General features: G+C 40.2%; 2 protein-coding genes across 4 annotated transcripts in view; one reads left to right on the forward strand and one right to left on the reverse strand.

Moving 5' to 3' along the window:
- The window catches only part of LOC124271131 (RUN and FYVE domain-containing protein 2-like), an 88,707-nt gene that overhangs the window by 25,668 nt on the left and 44,136 nt on the right, over positions 1 to 18,903 (reverse strand). The window lies entirely within an intron of this gene.
- LOC124271176 (prepro-gonadotropin-releasing hormone-like protein) lies at positions 2,468 to 11,688 on the forward strand. The gene is made up of 4 exons (XM_046706268.1): positions 2,468 to 2,558; positions 9,626 to 9,812; positions 10,360 to 10,422; positions 11,177 to 11,688. Exons 2-4 carry the CDS (start codon positions 9,627 to 9,629, stop codon positions 11,231 to 11,233), a joined length of 306 nt encoding a protein of 101 aa, XP_046562224.1. The 5' UTR covers positions 2,468 to 2,558; position 9,626; the 3' UTR covers positions 11,234 to 11,688.

Genomic DNA, 18,903 nt, shown 5'->3' on the forward strand with positions numbered 1-18,903 from the left:
AACCACAAAAACAACATGAAACCATTCTTCCTCATTCCTTCTCCAACTACCATCATAAACATATTGAAGGTTTTTTATATACATCTCTGCAAACCACAAAAACAACATGAAACCATTCTTCCTCATTCCTTCTCCAACTACCATCGTGTAAACATATTGAAGGTTTTTATATACATCTCTGCAAAACCACAAAACAACATGAAACCATTCTTCCTCATTCCTTCTCCAACTACCATCATAAACATATTGAAGTTTTTTATATACATCTCTGCAAACCACAAAACAACATGAAACCATTCTTCCTCATTCCTTCTCCAACTACCATCGTAAACATATTGAAGGTTTTTATATACATCTCTGCAAACCACAAAACAACATGAAACCATTCTTCCTCATTCCTTCTCCAACTACCATCATAAACATATTGAAGTTTTTTATATACATCTCTGCAAACCACAAAAACAACATGAAACCATTCTTCCTCATTCCTTCTCCAACTACCATCGTAAACATATTGAAGTTTTTTTATATACATCTCTGCAAACCACAAAAACAACATGAAACCATTCTTCCTCATTCCTTCTCCAACTACCATCGTAAACATATTGAAGTTTTTTATATACATCTCTGCAAACCACAAAAACAACATGAAACCATCCTTCCTCATTCCTTCTCCAACTACCATCGTAAACATATTGAAGGTTTTAAATATACATTTCTGCAAACCACAAAAACAACATGAAACCATTCTTCCTCATTCCTGCTTGAGGTGCCATCTTAAACATATTGAAGTTTTTTTATATACATCTCTGCAAGCCACAAAAACAGCATGAAACCATCCTTCCTCATTCCTTCTCCAACTACCATCGTAAACATATTGAAGGCTTTTTATATACATCTCTGCAAACCACAAAAACAACATGAAACCATTCTTCCTCATTCCTTCTCCAACTACCATCGTAAACATATTGAAGGTTTTTTATATACATCTCTGCAAGCCACAAAAACAACATGAAACCATTCTTCCTCATTCCTTCTCCAACTACCATCGTAAACATATTGAAGGTGTTTTTATATACATCTCTGCAAACCACAAAAACAACATGAAACCATTCTTCCTCATTCCTCCTCCAACTACCATCGTAAACATATTGAAGGTTTTTTATATACATCTCTGCAAACCACAAAAACAACATGAAACCATTCTTCCTCATTCCTTCTCCAACTACCATCGTAAACATATTGAAGTTTTTTTATATACATCTCTGCAAGCCACAAAAACAACATGAAACCATCCTTCCTCATTCCTTCTCCAACTACCATCGCAAACATATTGAAGTTTTTTTTATATACATCTTCAAATTCCACCTAGTTTCGTATGGGAAAAGGGCTTTCTCCTATGTCGCACCAACTCTTTGGAACTCTTTACCTTTAGAAATCAAACTATGTGAATCTCTCTCAACCTTCAAGTCAAAAGTTAAAACTCACCTGTTTCAAAGTGCCTATGTCTGACTCTTTTACTCAATTCTTTTCAGCACATTGAGCATTCATAAGTGTGTGGACATTTGCGCTTTATAAGTGACATTATTATCATTATTATTATTATCTCTGCAAACCACAAAAACAACATGAAACCATTCTTCCTCATTCCTCCTCCAACTACCATCGTAAACATATTGAAGGTTTTTTATATACATCTCTGCAAACCACAACAACAACATGAAACCATTCTTCCTCACTCCTGCTTGAGGTGCCATCGTAAACATATTGAAGGTTTTTTATATACATCTCTGCAAACCACAACAACAACATGAAACCATTCTTCCTCATTCCTGCTTGAGGTGCCATCGTAAACATATTGAAGGTTTTTATATACATCTCTGCAAACCACAACAACAACATGAAACCATTCTTCCTCATTCCTGCTTGAGGTGCCATCTTAAACATGTTAAAGGTACAGGTGTTCAACTTTGAAAGCAACACACATGAAACCCACCTTGTCCCTGCTAAAACTACCATCTTAAAGGTAATTGCCAGTCAAAATATCAAAACATGTCAAAGGAGACCTTACATTAGAAAGAAAGTTATTGGTCTTCTTACTGACCATGTGTATACTGGGGACCTAAGTTCAATTGACGGACTGATTGGCCAGTGCATATGTTGGATCACAAAGGTCTAACTCTAATTACAGGGTAATTTAGATGATTGACGAGGGAGGGCACGGCACCAAGTCTGGCAACAACATTGTCACCATCTGCCCCATGTGCCGCAGGCAACATGCACCAAGTCTGCATCAACACAATCACACGGGATGCACAGTAATTGAGTTGCAGGTGAAGATGCCACTACCCCACTGGGGAGCCATGGAGATGGAGAGCCAGGGAGGAGGAGGGACTACACCCCCGCTCGCCGCAGACTCTCTCTGAAGCAGCGCCCTCTTCTGCGGACTATATATAGTGGGAGCAGGCAGAAGGTAGTGTGCTGAGACACTACAGGCAAGTACCAAGGATCTGTACAGGTGTCCGCGGCTGTTTCCCACCACAAGCACCAAGCTACAGGTAGGCTATCTAGTTACACCACCATTACTGTATATAGTGCACTTGTAGTCAGTATATTGCTTGTTGTGCCTTGTGTATTACTATCAAGTAAGTAAAGAAAAGCGTATTTCAGTACACGGTCCACCAAGTACAGTGTAGATACATGTATTATATGGTAAGTGGTACTACAATAACAAGAGGATGAAAGTGCAGGTAAAGTACCAGACTTGAAGAATGTAAAGAGATCCTTAATGTATCTAGCACATAATGACTTCAGTGTAAGAAGTTCTGAGAGAGTATTTATTTTTAAATTTCTGTTTTAAAATATCCTAAACTGGGAAAACTAACATTAAAAGTTACATGTCTTTTATAGTACATTTACAGAAAGGACAAAATCTAATGTTTCTAGCAACACCCCCCTGCCTGTAATTATCCAATTCTTAATAATTTTAAGAATCTTCTTTGACCTTTTTGGTGTATGTGAAGCAAATATTGTACAATCGCAAGAGCTGATTTTACTTTATACTTGAGTAAAAATCTAAATTTGAGTGCATATTTAAGTTCTAAATAGTGACTGAACACAACAGTCTTTAACTCTTTGATCAAATTCTAAAAGAAATGAATCAATATTTCTGACACTTTTTCCACACAAACTGAAACCAAACAGAGAAAGTTATTTTGTAACATTTGTGCCAATGTAATTCTACAATGTTTGTCCAAACTTTTTTAACTGTTGTAGTAGAGAATTTACCAATACCTAGAATCTATTTACAAAATGTGACATGAAACTGCTCTAAACATGCTAGTATCTCTTATTGATGACAGTCTTATGCCAAGGGTGAATATAAAAGTGAATGAACAGTCTTATATGTCTACAAGTCAGGGGTTGAAATACTTTATTTTCTAAGTGTGCCTTAGGGCACCAGGCAAATATTTTAAATGTGCCTTTCAGAAATCAAGTGTGCCCACATGTTTTAGAATAAATGACTGTAGCAATGATGATGATCTTTTGAAATTTATTGTTAGTAAACAACAAATGTAACCTGTTTTCTGTTTTCACTGATATGTCTTCTGTTTAAGATCATGGCTTTCTTAAGCTTCATTTGTACTAATTTCCAAACACTTTTAATAGCTGAGAATTTTGTGACAGGTAACTGTTCAACATATCTAACATACACAATTTCCTCTTCAATAACCTAACTATCAGTACTCCCATCACTCTTAATGGAAAACAACCAGATTTCTTTACATCATCCATCATAATTCCATTGATTTCCTGGGCGATAAAGTCAAGAAATGTTTTTGCTTGTTTGTCATTTGCATAAGTGTCTTGTTTTGGGGATTAAATGACTAAAGGTGAGTTATGTTTCTAAAAAATTAGGCGTGCCACAAGGGCACAGAGAACAGTTTTTATCCGTGCCATTTCAATATTTACTGTGCCATGGCACCCTAATATATGGAGTATTTCGAACCCTGCAAGTTAATGTATACAAGTATGTTTCAATAAACATATATAATGTTATATACCAGTCCATAAATACTGACAGACATCTGGCACTAAGCATGTGTAACATATTCACAATAATAAGTACCCTGGAAACTCTGACAAAGGGGGCCACTTTTTGAAAGCATAAACAAGTTAATTTTGCAGGAGTATAGAAACTTTAAGTTCAAGTGACAGAAAGTAAGTTTTTGATAAATTACTACAAAGTCCATTATTTACACAAAATAGCACAGAGTGTCGTGTAGATTTAGTAGTAGGTGGTTATGGTGATTACTTTTACTTTTAGATTAGGGAAGAAGTTTTTGAAAAGGTTAAAAGACATGAAACTTATTGCTGCTAGTAGAAGAAATGCTGCCTAAAATCTCTTTTGTTAGGTAATAATTCCATGTTGTCTAAGTGCTGCTTGGGTGTGTGTTGCCTGTTAACTGTCTGTTTGCCAGACCCACTGATAGCCTTACACAGCTCACCTGGACTGATTATGCACAGTGTTGGATATGATAAATACTATTGTTTTGGTGACACTCTGGCAAAACAAATTGTGAGAAAAACTTGGTGGCAAGACACTGCAACTTTTTGAAAGAATCTTAATTCCAGCAAATAGTCTGATCAAGCTAGGTACACTGCTCAAAAGAAGTTAAAGAAAACCTGAATCTTTCCTACTTCTACATTATGCCAGGCCAGACCATCTATAAGTGATGTGAACGTGTTCCTAAAGTTCTACTGAGGAGTACCTGTACAGTGGCCATATTCCTAGTGCCACCAGCATCATCTGGCTTGTAGAAATAGCATCTTCTATACCAACAATGACACCACTTCACATTTTGTCTACAATCATGGCATTACTATCTAACAATTTTGATTAATTCACTTATCCTGGAATAGGAATATATGCACTTTATCATTTTCATAACACATAACCTTAACAGCCTTCATCATTCCATCCAAAAGAGAACATTTCATATATTCATATCACTGAAACATCAAATACAATGACATTAATAATGATAAAATCTATCAAAGATGTGCATATGTTGTGGTTTGTGCAGTCTGCAGACCACAACATAGCTTTCACCTTCATTTTCAGTAGATTCAATGGAACTGTATTTATTATTAGCTGAGCTAGCAGACTAGAGAATGCTACTGGACACCTACTACTGACTACTGGCTAAAGTCAGCGAAACACAGACAAAAGCACAGGGACACATGTTATAAACTGAAACTATAAAACTAACTGTAAACAGAATGCATGACTGAGAATAATCAAGGGTAAAAATAAATATCATAATATATCATAGAAACAAACAATAAAAACCCTTATTATTTATTATTTCATAACAGCTAAAGTTTTAGTTTTATCCATGTTAACACTTCAGAGAAGCTCCTTTTCAATTACACCTCCACAGTTGCCCATAGATGATCCTAATACAATCTCTGCAAGATGTGTACAGGATCCCTACTTGAAGTATACAAGATCCCTTCATGATCTGGGGCGGTGGGGTAGCCCAGTAGTTAAAGCGTTGGCTCGTCATGCCGAAGACCCAGGTTCCATTCCCCACATGGGTACAATGTGTGAAGTCCATTTCTGGTTTCCCCCGCAGTGATATTACTGGAATATTGCTAAAAGCGGCGTAAACCAAACTCACTCACTCACTCACCTTCATGATCTGTACAAGATCCCTACATGATCCACCCTACATGATCTGTACAAGATCCACCCTACATGATTTGTACAAGATCCACCCTACATGATCTGTCCAAGATCCGACCCTACATGATCTGTACAAGATCCACCCTACATGATTTGTACAAGATCCACCCTACATGATCTGTACAAGATCCCTACATGACCTCCACATGATGTGTACATGACCTTCAGAGGATCCCTTCATGAAGACATGAGACCCCAAGGCAAGGGCAAGGGCTGACCCTGACCTGTGAGTCACTGAAACATACCTCCTCATGACTAATGAGGCACAAATAAACGCCATTTCTGTCTTAACAGACAGTCTGACATTTATGATTTCAACACACACATATATTTATATACAGTTCAGAACAGTTCAGTAGGCTGCACTATCATTGAGTACACATCAGTAAACCTGTACACACTTCAATACACTTCAGACTCTAGCAGAACTTCTGTTTGTTAATTGTCAGTGTTAAATAGTCAGTATCACAAGGCTCATACCTGTTGCTGTGTGGAATGTGGTACACAGGTACAACAGGCAAAGCTCAGTGTAGTTGATAAACTTTAGCTTCCTACGGTACACTCAGTAATCAATTCTGATATTATTAGTTTTAAACTTGTTGAAGAATTTTCAGGATTTTTTTCCTCAAACTTATTGGTATTTCATCCAGAGACATCAGGATCGATATTTGAAGATATCAGTTTCTCTAATTCATTTTTAACAATAATGAGTCTGTTCATCTAATTTGTTGCCTTCACCTCAACAGATCTAGGTTTGAGCTTTTTCAATTGGAATTATTTCACAAGTTTCAAACTATAATGCACATGATTACCTCACTGAATATCTAAAGATGTTCACCTAAAACCTATATCAAACAAACTGAATATACCACCATTCCATGTTTTGTCCAACAGCTGCACAGTATCAACCTGTCACACTTCAAAAGACTACTTTGCCAAAATTTGTTACTAACAATAGCTTCTTACATGCTCTTCAGTTTCGCATAAAAAATACAATATCTTGCAAGCCCTTAATATATGAATAAAACTGTGTTTCTATGAGAAGAGCAGGTGCCCCCTTATGAGCAGGCCCCCAATTAATCTCCCATAACTCTCTCTTCTGAATATGCCTGGTGGTAAGTGACACTGAACACTTGCAGTGCTGCACATCCAATAAACTGTGAGTGTCAGCTCAAATACACAGTACAGATAGGGAACACTGAACACAAAACATCAGTCAGTTGTGGAGATACTGAGTGGACCTATAAGAGAGAGACTTGAACTGACTGTACCAGTAGGATCTAGGTGAAGCATGCCTGGAGATGTCACTGTGGAGGTGGCTACTCAGACCATGGTGTGGAATAAATGTGTTAATATGTCAGTAATCAAGCTGGTCCATACTGAAGTAAGACACAGCTTATCATTGGTCAATGATGACATCTGGATTATTCCATGGAACTATAACCAACCAGGCCTTTAGTGAATGTCATATTTGTTAAGAGACTCTCAACAAGTCCTGTTCTTCCCCATGTGAATACTTATATTACAAACACCATCTAACAAAGCAGGATTTAATTGAATTGTTCAATGAAAAAGTAACTACTCAATTTGCTTTTTTAAATATTTTTTCTCTTGATATTAACCTCAGCCAATCAATTATCTGTTTAACTCCCAAAACCCTCTTTTTATTTATTGGAAGAACATTTATTGAATCCTTGGAATCAATGCTCTATGAGTGGGCTGACCACTTTCTCTTGGTTATCTCCAAGGCTTTTTTTACCTAAAGAACATCTCCCAGAAGTAGGTTGGAGATATAATTGTTTAAATAACTCTCCTAACTCAGTTTAAGGGAGGGTAGGATGAAGCCTTAATCTGCTAAGAAAGCCCTCTTTGTTCTCTGCACAATGGCTAAATGGAGAAATATTCCCACGATTGTAAAACACAAAATATAGCTGTCCGTAGGCTTCAGTCGTACCAGCTACGTTACATGAAATATTACTCTATAAGATCTTTGATCAGGGAAAAATTCTAGAAATGGTTCACAAAAAAGAAGAAAAAACATGATCCTTATAATTCTCTAAATATTCTACAATTCCCACATAAAAGATATTCTAATATTCACAAGCCAATTTTAAACTGAAATTGAGCAAGATGGGTTTGTGCTGAAAAGTGGTTACACAAAATTGGACAATCAAAGGGAAAAAAATTAATCACCTCGAGAAATGAAGAAAACAGGAAGGTAGATGAAACGCTCCAGGATAATACTGTCTGATGAAAGAATTGCAGCAATAGTGTCTGGCAGCCAGTCAGGGAAACAAGTGGTGTACAACCCCAACTGTGTAGGGCTTGTGTCAGTATTGTACAACCCCAACTGTGTAGGGCTAGTGTCTGTATTGTACAACCCCAACTGTGTAGGGCTTGTGTCAGTATTGTACAACCCCAACTGTGTAGGGCTTGTGTCAGTATTGTACAACCCCAACTGTGTAGGGCTTGTGTCAGTATTGTACAACCCCAACTGTGTAGGGCTAGTGTCAGTATTGTACAACCCCAACTGTGTAGGGCTTGTGTCAGTATTGTACAACCCCAACTGTGTAGGGCTAGTGTCAGTATTGTACAACCCCAACTGTGTAGGGCTTGTGTCAGTATTGTACAACCCCAACTGTGTAGGGCTTGTGTCAGTATTGTACAACCCCAACTGTGTAGGGCTAGTGTCAGTATTGTACAACCCCAACTGTGTAGGGCTTGTGTCAGTATTGTACAACCCCAACTGTGTAGGGCTAGTGTCAGTATTGTACAACCCCAACTGTGTAGGGCTTGTGTCAGCATTGTACAACCCCAACTGTGTAGGGCTAGTGTCAGTATTGTACAACCCCAACTGTGAAGGGCTAGTGTCAGTATTGTACAACACCAACTGTGAAGGGCTTGTGTCAGTATTGTACTTTGTACAACCACAACTGTGTCGTGCTAGTGTCAGGCCATCCATCGGTCTGAAGCCAGCAGGAATTCATGACACACATCATGAAACACCATGGCAACTCATGCATCTGTACGTACACAATGTCAGTACTGAGGTTGTGATAGCGACTGAACAACAAGGCTTGATAGGTAAAGCATTTTAAATGAATTGTGATTCTTTTCATTTTTAAATTAGTGTAACTGAAATCAAAGGTCAAGTGGGTTGGGCAAGAGTTGTTGAGTTTGGTGTTGATTCCAGTTATATCAGGACCTGTCAAGGTTAAAGCTATGAGAAAGCCCAGACTTCTGCATATTTCATTGTTTTACAACTTTGATGAAAGCCAAAGTAAAGACAAAACAAGAGTTTAAATCCATGATCAAAAGATACATGCACCCTACGGTACTATATGCTGTACTTCAGGTGGCATTACACCTGTGTCCCTTCCTTCCAGGCATCATTGTGCGGGATGCAGATCCTAATCCCATGATGTGGAAGCACTTATATCTTCTTATAAAACTGACTGCCAGCATGTATAATGTGGACCTGATGGTGTGAGGGTCAATATGTCTGGACAGCTGAGATCTCAAGGTTGTGGGTCACGTGTTTCAGAATGTCCGCACTATCCAGTCAAGGGGTGACAGTGTCAGTGTTGCGGGTCACGTCCGTTTCAGAGTGTTGTGGGTCACGCGTGTTTCAGAATGTCCATTACTATCCAGTCAAGGGGTGACAGTGTCAGTGTTGTGGGTCACGTGTTTCAGAATGTCCGTACTATCCAGTCAAGGGGTGACAGTGTCAGTGTTGCGGGTCACGTGTTTCAGAATGTCCGTACTATCCAGTCAAGGGGTGACAGTGTCAGTGTTGTGGGTCACGTGTTTCAGAATGTCCGTACTATCCAGTCAAGGGGTGACAGTGTCAGTGTTGCGGGTCAATGCGTGTTTCAGAATGTCCGTACTATCCAGTCAAGGGGTGACAGTGTCAGTGCTGCTGCTGCTGCTCACGGTACATGCTGTTGCTGGACAGAACTACCACTTCAGCAACGGTTGGCACGCAGGGAGGAAACGTGGCGGGGACAGCACTAGCTGTGTGTTCCGGAAAGACATCCTCATGCTTGTCAACAAGCTGATCATGGTACGTATACCCACATGGAAACCGTTCTGTCAGTTACTATTACAAACGTGTGGAAATCACTTTCGTTTAGGACTCTGTTAGACAAAGCTATATTCAGAAGATAACCATGATAATATTGCATTCAAAGATGGAGACTAAGATTGCAAAGAACCACCTCAGAGACCTGAACAGAATCTTACAAATACATGCATCTGATGGGAGATGACTGTGGCTCTTCATCAGCTTGACTTAACTTAGCTTAGAGGGATAACTAGGGCCTCCTTTGGAACACTGAAAATATACACCTGTAGAGTAATCCTTATTCTTGACAAGTGCACAAGGTCCCAGCATGTGTATATACTAGTCAGTGTATATCAATACCCATCATCAGTGCAGTGTATATATGGGAGGAATATGTATCCACAGTTGACTTCACTTTGAAAGGGTCCTTCTTTACCAACTTGTCAGGCGTCAATCATAGTGCAGCTTGCTTGAGAGACTTATTGTAGAGAACAAAAACAGTTTAGAATTTGTCATGCAGTGATTAATTTATCCACATGTACTCCAGGAGGAATCCTCTCGTGTGGCCCATCGCTGCCAGAATGGAGTGCCTCACATGGACTTCCCTGAGGTGAGTTGAGTTGTAGGGCTGTGCAATATAACTGGTTTACCGGTTCAGACATGAAAATGATACATATTTGCGATACGAAAACTGGTATCTTGACTTGCATTAGGAAAACTTCGTAACACTTGGAAATCTTTAGATATTTCCTTGCTTCATTTGTGCCAAATATTATTCACATTTTTAATTTATCATGATTAAAAGTTGTTACTAAAGCTTAATCAAGCATAGTGATTTTGTTGTGTTTTTGCTGTAAATCAAGCATTAACTCGATTATAAGTATTTTTTTTGTTTAAAAATACTTCATGCAATATATTGCAATACATATCGCAATATATGCTTTCGCATCGCAATATATCGCAATATGAAAATTCTCTGCAATACACACCCCTAGTGAGTTGAAAGTAAAACACACCACGTACAGTAACGGTGAGTGAGTTGGCTTAGTGCCACCTAACATTATTTGGGTTACACCTTGTCATGCAACATTAATCTTGGAGGAAAGCATGATGCTACACAGGTGTTAACCACTGAACGCATTAACCAGTATCAAGATTAATTTTAGACTGTAGCCTTTAATAGAACAGGCATCTTTTCCTTAGTAAACACCTTCGAATGTTTTATCTGCACTTGAGCTCTATACTCTCGATGCTTCAATGTGGCCCAGTTGTCCTTCAAATACCCTTCCCCTAGAAGCACAGAACTAGTTGTCCCATAATAATTTCCCATGACTGTTTAGAGAAATCTGTATTGTTTATTGCAGCCTGATACAGTGGACGCTGAGTCTGACGGCCAGCTGACCGACAAGAGATGGAAGTGAAGACCATGGACCAAGTGCCCCTCCAGCCACCCCCTGCCCCCTTCAGTGACCCTCAGTACAGAAGATGGCCACGAAGCAACCATTCAGCAGTCAAACATCAGCACACCAACAACAACAAAATAGGAACGAACTCTCAATGTTTATTACGTGACCTGATTAGCTCAATGCTCCAATGACCCCCAGATTGTGCTGATTGTTTCCTTGCATGGAAGCTGTCAGGACAGGACAGTCATTCGACCTGTAGCACAAAACCCCCCCACAGCCTCTGCCAGGTGTGCCCAGGTGTGTCCAGATGTGTCCAGCTGATATCCAGGTATATAAGGAGGTGCATGCATGTCGGGTAGGAAGCTGACTGGTCAGACGTGTTCAGTCAACGTGTGACTTCAACCCATGCATGATTTGATGAGGACAGTCATGTACATACTTGCTATGAAATAAACCTGTTTTCTATGGAATTTTCCTTATTTACATATTACGAACATTGAGTGAGAGTGTTTGGTTTTTAATGCTGCTTGGAACAATACTCCAGCTATATCCTTGTCTTTCACCTTGGTGTGGAAGGCAAGCATGAAGCAATGCAGGTTGTTGATGTTTACACCGGACACATTAAGCGAGAACACGCTTTTTACCCAGAGAGTAGTAACACATTAACATCAGCTGTGTGAGGAGGTAAACCAGAGACAAAGGAGGCATACACCATATTGTAGAATACTTGAGTACTATCGAGGCATGTCAGCTTAATGTGAGAGGAGTGACCAACGTGATGATGTGATGACAACGTCAGTGAAACTCACAACCTACAGTGCTGACAAAACAACCTTCATAACTATAGTTTGGCATGAAATGCATGTGGACCCGTTTTCTTGTAAATATCTCTTCATCCAATGACCCAATCGATCCTCAAACTGTGCAAGTGGATGTTTTGTCAGACAGCCTAATCACATTGTAAATCACCGATTTTATGCATTTATATTAAAGAATCTGTGTATGTAACTGTCAACAAAATAAACAGCAGAACGCAGAACTGCTTGCAGAGGGAGGGAGCCAATGACCTGTAACAGCGGCAGTGTTGGGTCATAAAGGTAAATGCACGTGCAGTTCATGATAGTTACCTGTGCACTTCACAGTGATAGACCGTTTGGATCATTCACATTGACTACTTCTAGCTGTCATCGTAAAAGCTTATTCAGATGATGCTAAACATTTAATTAGAAATGTGTTGAATTTTTTTAAACAAGAGAGCAAACGTAGCAAACCGATTTATAAGGTGTCGGATTACATGAACCGTACAACTTTTGCTCTTGGCATGAAAAAGAACATCGTGCTAAAAATTGTGAAAAATAAACCAACGACCAATAAACAAAACCTTGTACAAAAAGGTAGGCATCCAAAGTTAGATTCTTTTGACATCAGGGTCATCAGAGATGTCATTCGCCGGCTATTTGCTAGAAATGAACACCTCTTCATACCTGTCACATGCATAGCTGACCTACATTGACAAACGTTGACCTTTATGACCCAACACTGCCGCTGTTACAGGTCATTGGCTCCCTCCCTCTGCAAGCAGTTTGCGTTCTGCTGTTTATTTTGTTGACAGTTACATAGACAGATTCTTTAATACCAATGCATAAAATCGGTGATTTACAATGTGATTAGGTTGTCTGACAAAACATCCACTTGCACAGTTTGAGGATTGACTGGGTCATTGGATGAAGAGATATTTACAAAAACACGGGTCACATGCATTTCATGCCAAACTATAGTGCAAAAATAAGATTTGAATGTGATCATTGGATCTGTCCATTCCATGAATATGAGGATACCTTCCTCTCTGTAGTGCGTTTAATGTTCATGCTTCAAATCTTAATCTAGGTACAACCGGTACCCTTTAGAACAACACATTTTGGAACTGTCAGGGTTTTACATGAAGCACAAATGTGCATCCAAGACTAATTTTTGCCAAACAAGCTTTAATTCAAGCCCCTTTTCTCATGGATTGTCTCGTCCTAATGTAACAACTGCACTGCTCATATCAATGCCTTAGCCTAATCATGCCATTAAATCATGGCAGTCATTCAGAACTGGATCAGACAAGTCAGTTTGAGCACTGTTGACGCTACTGGTCCGAAAACTGACTACAATGGTGAAAAACATAGTTGCATTACTATTGTATATATAAACAGGCTGATGGGTCTACACAGAATGTTATGGAAATGGTAAGCAATATACAAACTAACAGCATAACATGCCTCGACCTACAGGTTCAGGAAAACACTTGCAATGTCAACATGGATGACGGAAGCTAGCATAACACGGACTTCCTCTGATAGAGGAGGCACTGAGCTTAGCGTGATGATCATGAGATCAGGATGTGCACATTGGGTGAGTGATGTGGAAGGGAGCCCAAAGTGATGCAAGGCTCAGACATTTAACACACATTAAAAAGTTTCTTGTTTACCAAGGGATGCAGCTATTGGCAGTAACTGTCTCAAAACAATCCCTGGAAATGTGTGAGGCTGTGTAAGGCAGTGTGTGAAGCAGTGTCAAGCTATGTGTGAGGCTGTGTGTAGCAGTGTCAAGCTATGTGTGAGGCTGTGTGTAGCAGTATCATGCTTTCTAAGATGCCTAGCAGTTAGAACAATCGAAAAAAAATACATTATCAGACAATAAAGGTATAGTTTTTTGATGACGTAACAATTGAATGACGTTATCCCGTCACTGCGCCATTCTAGTGTGCCCCCTCGTAATCGAACCATTTTACATGTCAGTTGTCATCGCCTCGTACGGCCTCCTACAGTAAACTACTCCGTTGCATCCCGTTTCTTGGTTTGCAGTTGCTTCACGCAGCTAACATCACTGGAAACATTACATTTATGTTTTACGACGGTTAAAATGTGTCAATTCGACTCACAAGTTTTCAGCGACAGGGTAACGTTCGCAATGTGTACATTCCCACAATGCAATCGTGGAATGTCGCTTGACTACTCAGCTTCATCTGGATGTACTGATCTAAACTTACGTTGGTAGTAGAAATGCGACGTTCATATTGCCCCATATGGTTTACGTTAATGACAGATGTAATTAAAATAATTCAGAGAAGATATTTAATCCAAACCGTAAACCGCCATCAAACTGTTATCATTTGGTTTTTTTTGGTAACATTCGTCTTAACGTAGGGGGGCAGACATATCAATAGAACAGCGCCAGTGAGCCCCCAGCGAGGATTCTTAATTTAGGTCCCCGACACCGCCGCGTTTGTTTTCTACCTTAATTTAATCGTAATTATCCTTAGAAGGTATTAAATTTGGCATCTTAGAAAAGAAATACAGTTAAGCTCTACCACCATGTATAGTGTAATAAAGCACACTTTCGCCCTGAACTATTATAACGTCAAAGCACTCGGACGCAAGCGTCCTCGTACTTTAACTATAATAGTTCAGGGCGAAAGTGTGTTTTATTACACTATACCGGACGCAAGAGTCCTCGTACTTTAACTATAATAGTTCAGGGCGAAAGTGTGTTTTATTACACTATACATGGTGGTAGAGCGAACTGTATTTCTTAAATACGTGAGGCTGTGTGTAGCAGTGTCATGCTATTTGTGAGGCTGTGTGCAGCAGTGTCATGCTATGTGTGAGGCTGTGTGTAGCAGTGTCAAGCTATGTGTAGCAGTGTCAAGCTATGTGTGAGGCTGTGTGTAGCAGTGTCATGCTATGTGTAGCAGAGTCATGCTATATGTGAGGCTGTGTGTAGCAGTGTCAAGCTATGTGTGAGGCTGTGTGTAGCAGTGTCAAGCTATGTGTAGCAGTGTCATGCTATGTGTAGGAGGCTGTGTGTAGCAGTGTCAAGCTATGTGTGAGGCTGTGTGTAGCAGTGTAAAGCTATGTGTGAGGCTTGTGTAGCAGTGTCATGCTATGTGTATCAGTGTCATGCTATGTGTATCAGTGTCATGCTATGTGTGAGGCTGTGTGTAGCAGTGTCAAGCTATGTGTGAGGCTGTGTGTATCAGTGTCATGCTATGTGTAGCAGTGTCATGCTATGTGTGAGGCTGTGTGTAGCAGTGTAAAGCTATGTGTGAGGCTGTGTGAAGCAGTGCCATGCTATGTGTGAGGATGTGTGTGGAGCAGTGCCACTCTGTATGTGAGGCTGTGTGCGGAGCAGTGTCAAGCTATGTGTAAGGATGTGTGTAGCAGTGTCGTGCTATGTGAGGCTGTGTGCAGCAGTGTAATGCTATGTGTGAGGCTGTGTGTGAAGCAGTGTCAAGCTATGTGTGAGGATGTGGGTAGCAATGTCATGCTATGTGTGAGGCTGTGTGTAGCAGTGTCATGCTATGTGTGAGGCTGTGTGTAGCAGAGCAAAGCTATGTATGAAGCTGTGTGGAGCAGTGTCATGCTATGTGTGAGGCTGTGTGTGAAGCAGCGTTTTGCTATGTGTGAGGCTGTGTGTAGCAGTGTCATGCTGTGTGTGAAGATGTGTGTAGCAGTGCAAAGCTATGTATGAAGCCGCGTCAAGCTATGTGTGAGGCTGTGTGTGAAGCAGTGTCAAGCTATGTGTGAGGATGTGGGTAGCAATGTCATGCTATGTGTGAGGCTGTGTGTAGCAGTGTCATGCTGTGTGTGAAGCAGTGTCAAGCTGTGTGAGGATGTGGGTAGCAATGTCATGCTATGTGTGAGGCTGTGTGTAGCAGTGTCATGCTGTGTGTGAAGATGTGTGTAGCAGTGTCATGCTGTGTGTGAGGATGTGTGTAGCAGTGTAATGCTGTGTGTGAAGCAGTGTCAAGCTATGTGTGAGGCTGTGTGTAGCAGTGTCATGCTGTGTGAGGATGTGTGTAGCAGTGTCATGCTGTGTGTAAAGCAGTGTCAAGCTATGTGTGAGGCTGTGTGTAGCAGTGTCATGCTGTGTGTGAGGATGTGTGTAGCAGTGTCATGCTATGTGTGAGGCTGTGTGTAGCAGTGTAACGCTATGTGTGAAGCAGTGTCAAGCTATGTGTGAGGCTGTGTGTAGCAGTGTCATGATATGTGTGAGGCTGTGTGTGAAGCAGTGTCAAGCTATGTGTGAGGATGTGTGTACCAGTGCAAAGCTATGTATGAAGCTGTGTGTAGCAGTGTCATGCTATGTGTGAGGATGTGTGTAGCAGTGTCATGCTGTGTGTGAGGATGTGTGTATCAGTGTCAAGTTGTGTGTGAAGCAGTGTCAAGCTATGTGTGAAACAGTGTCATGCTATGTGTGAGGCTGTGTGTAGCAGTGTCATGATATGTGTGAGGCTGTGTGTGAAGCAGTCTCAAGCTATGTGTGAGGATGTGTGTAGCAGTGCAAAGCTATGTATGAAGCTGTGTGTAGCAGTGTCATGCTATGTGTGAGGCTGTGTGTAGCAGTGTAACGCTATGTGAGGCTGTGTGTGAAGCAGTGTCAAGCTATGTGTGAAGCAGTGTCATCCTATGTGTGAGGCTGTGTGTGAAGCAGTGTCAAGTTATGTGTGAGGCTGTGTGTAGCAGTGTCATGCTATGTAGCAGTGCCTCTCTATATGTGAGGCTGTGTTCAGTAGTGTCATGCTATATGTGAGGCTGTGTTCAGTAGTGTCATGCTATATGTGAGGCTGTGTTCAGTAGTGTCATGCTATGTGTAAAGTTGTGTGTGGAGTAGTGCCACTCTATAAGTGAGGCTGTGTGTGCAGGTGTGTCAAATAGTGTCTGTAACAGTGTCAAGCTATTGGTAAGGCTATGTGTAGCAGCACAACTCTATATGTGAGGCTGTGTGTGTTGCTGTGTCAATCTGTGACGAGCTCTGTGAGAGATTGAGCTCTCCTTGGTCCAGTGACATGACATTTACAGAAAGTCCTCAGTGGAAATGTACTAGAACCAGTTATTCAGTAAAGAAGTGACACAAGTTCCACACAACAAGTGAAAATTAACAATATCACGGGATGAAGTATGTCCTGGGCTGAAAATAGTTAACTGGTCCCCTAAATTTGGTGCTACCTGGGGCAACTGGTACAGCCCTTGTCCTGAAGGAGGGCCGGGGAACAATGCAGATCACAGGGAAGGGGCACACATCCTGACTATTTGCATGTGTTTAACACATCAGTGCCATTGATCACAACATAACGAGTGTTTGCCACTAACATGGCAATATGGCCCACCACTAACGAAGAATGAAATATAACTTATTTACTAGTTTTTATCTTTTGGTCTCATGGAAGATTACCTTTTGTGTGATGTAGTTATCGCGTTAACAAGATTTTGAAAAGTGTCATGTGACCATGAAAAAAAGGGTTAAGGTCACCCTGAAATGACTAATGTCTGCGTAATCCCCCAATGTAAGCTGTCGACATAATTGAAGACATTGGGTGTGACTTTTTATGAGAAAAGTGGGCAAAGTATCGTGGTGACCTTTAAAATAAGGTCAAGGTCACCCAAATTGACTGGTGTCTGTGTCATCCCCCAATGTAGGCTGTCGACATAATTGAAGACATTGGGTGCGACTTTTTACGAGATATTGTGTTTACATAAGTTTGAAAAGTGGGCAATGTATCGTGGTGACCTTTAAAATAAGGGCAAAGGTCACCCAAATTGACTGGTGTCTGTGTCATCCCCCAATGTAGGCTGTCGACATAATTGAAGACATGAGATATTGCTTTAAGAAGAATTGTGACGTACATGTAAACATACGGACGCTGCTGAATACATAGTTCCCTGTTCCGCGCTGCAGTGGTGGACAACAACTGAGCCGTAAGACAGTAATCCAGTACTTGAAGCTGTGACTTAGCCTCCTTACTGCTGTAGCTGAACTACTGACTTACCACGCTACTTCAGCATACTCCGTCACTACCTCTTTCTGTAACATGTCACAATAGGATTCAGTACTCTCCAGCATGGCATCCCACAAGTTTATTCAAGAAAAAAATGTACAGAGGACATTTGATTATATTAAATCAAGGTGTCAGATCATCAAGTCCTAGATAAAAGTTCAGTTCAGTGTCAAAGGTGTGTTAAGAAACACATGCAACAAGCCATAGATGTTTTGCCATATTTAAAGGGGCACTGATCCAGAACAATTGTTACACATGTTTTCTCTGTGGGTACCTGGATGATATCCGAGAATTCTTGACTGATTCGCAACTTCTGTCGGTCCTCCCAGCAAGTGAAATTGATAGTATACAGGTGTATCCTCACACTGATCAATAAAGGTGAATTAAGTTTCATCGTGGAATTAATAGGGAAATGTAGTTATCTTTCTGATCATATTTCAGTTATTTCACAAACTGACGGCAACATATGTCCATCTATTTTATTATGGCTTATCTGGCTAATTCTAGAAGAATTTGTCTAATATTTTGTCTTTATTCACTTTGGAGCTTCACTAATCTTTTTAGCTGATCTTCTTTTTAGGTGAATTTGTAAAATAACTGTAATATCTTGCATTCCAAATTTTTCTACATTCATCTAAGGTCTCATTGGTCAGCTGAGATAGCACATGTGACAACTATTTTCATGATGTCCATTGTTCATTAAAAAACTCTTTTGGTTAGACAACAATCAGCAATCAATCACCATACTATTGGTTAATACTTTGAACAAAGGAAATATATTTTACACCACCATCTACAACAGGCTATTGGTGTATTCTGTTTGCCTTAGTAAACCTACATACATAAACAAACCTTTGACAGA

The sequence above is a fragment of the Haliotis rubra genome, unplaced genomic scaffold (assembly GCF_003918875.1).
Source record: "Haliotis rubra isolate DU_JTF1 unplaced genomic scaffold, ASM391887v1 Scf1023, whole genome shotgun sequence".
Taxonomy (NCBI): domain Eukaryota; kingdom Metazoa; phylum Mollusca; class Gastropoda; order Lepetellida; family Haliotidae; genus Haliotis; species Haliotis rubra.

Bases quoted from the DNA above. Each gene is read 5' to 3' on its own strand.
- LOC124271176 (XM_046706268.1), top strand. From the start codon at position 9,627: ATGTCCGTACTATCCAGTCAAGGGGTGACAGTGTCAGTGCTGCTGCTG. The intron at 9,813-10,359 runs GTACGTATACCC...CATGTACTCCAG, and splicing joins TTGTCAACAAGCTGATCATG to GAGGAATCCTCTCGTGTGGC. The intron at 10,423-11,176 runs GTGAGTTGAGTT...TGTTTATTGCAG, and splicing joins CTCACATGGACTTCCCTGAG to CCTGATACAGTGGACGCTGA.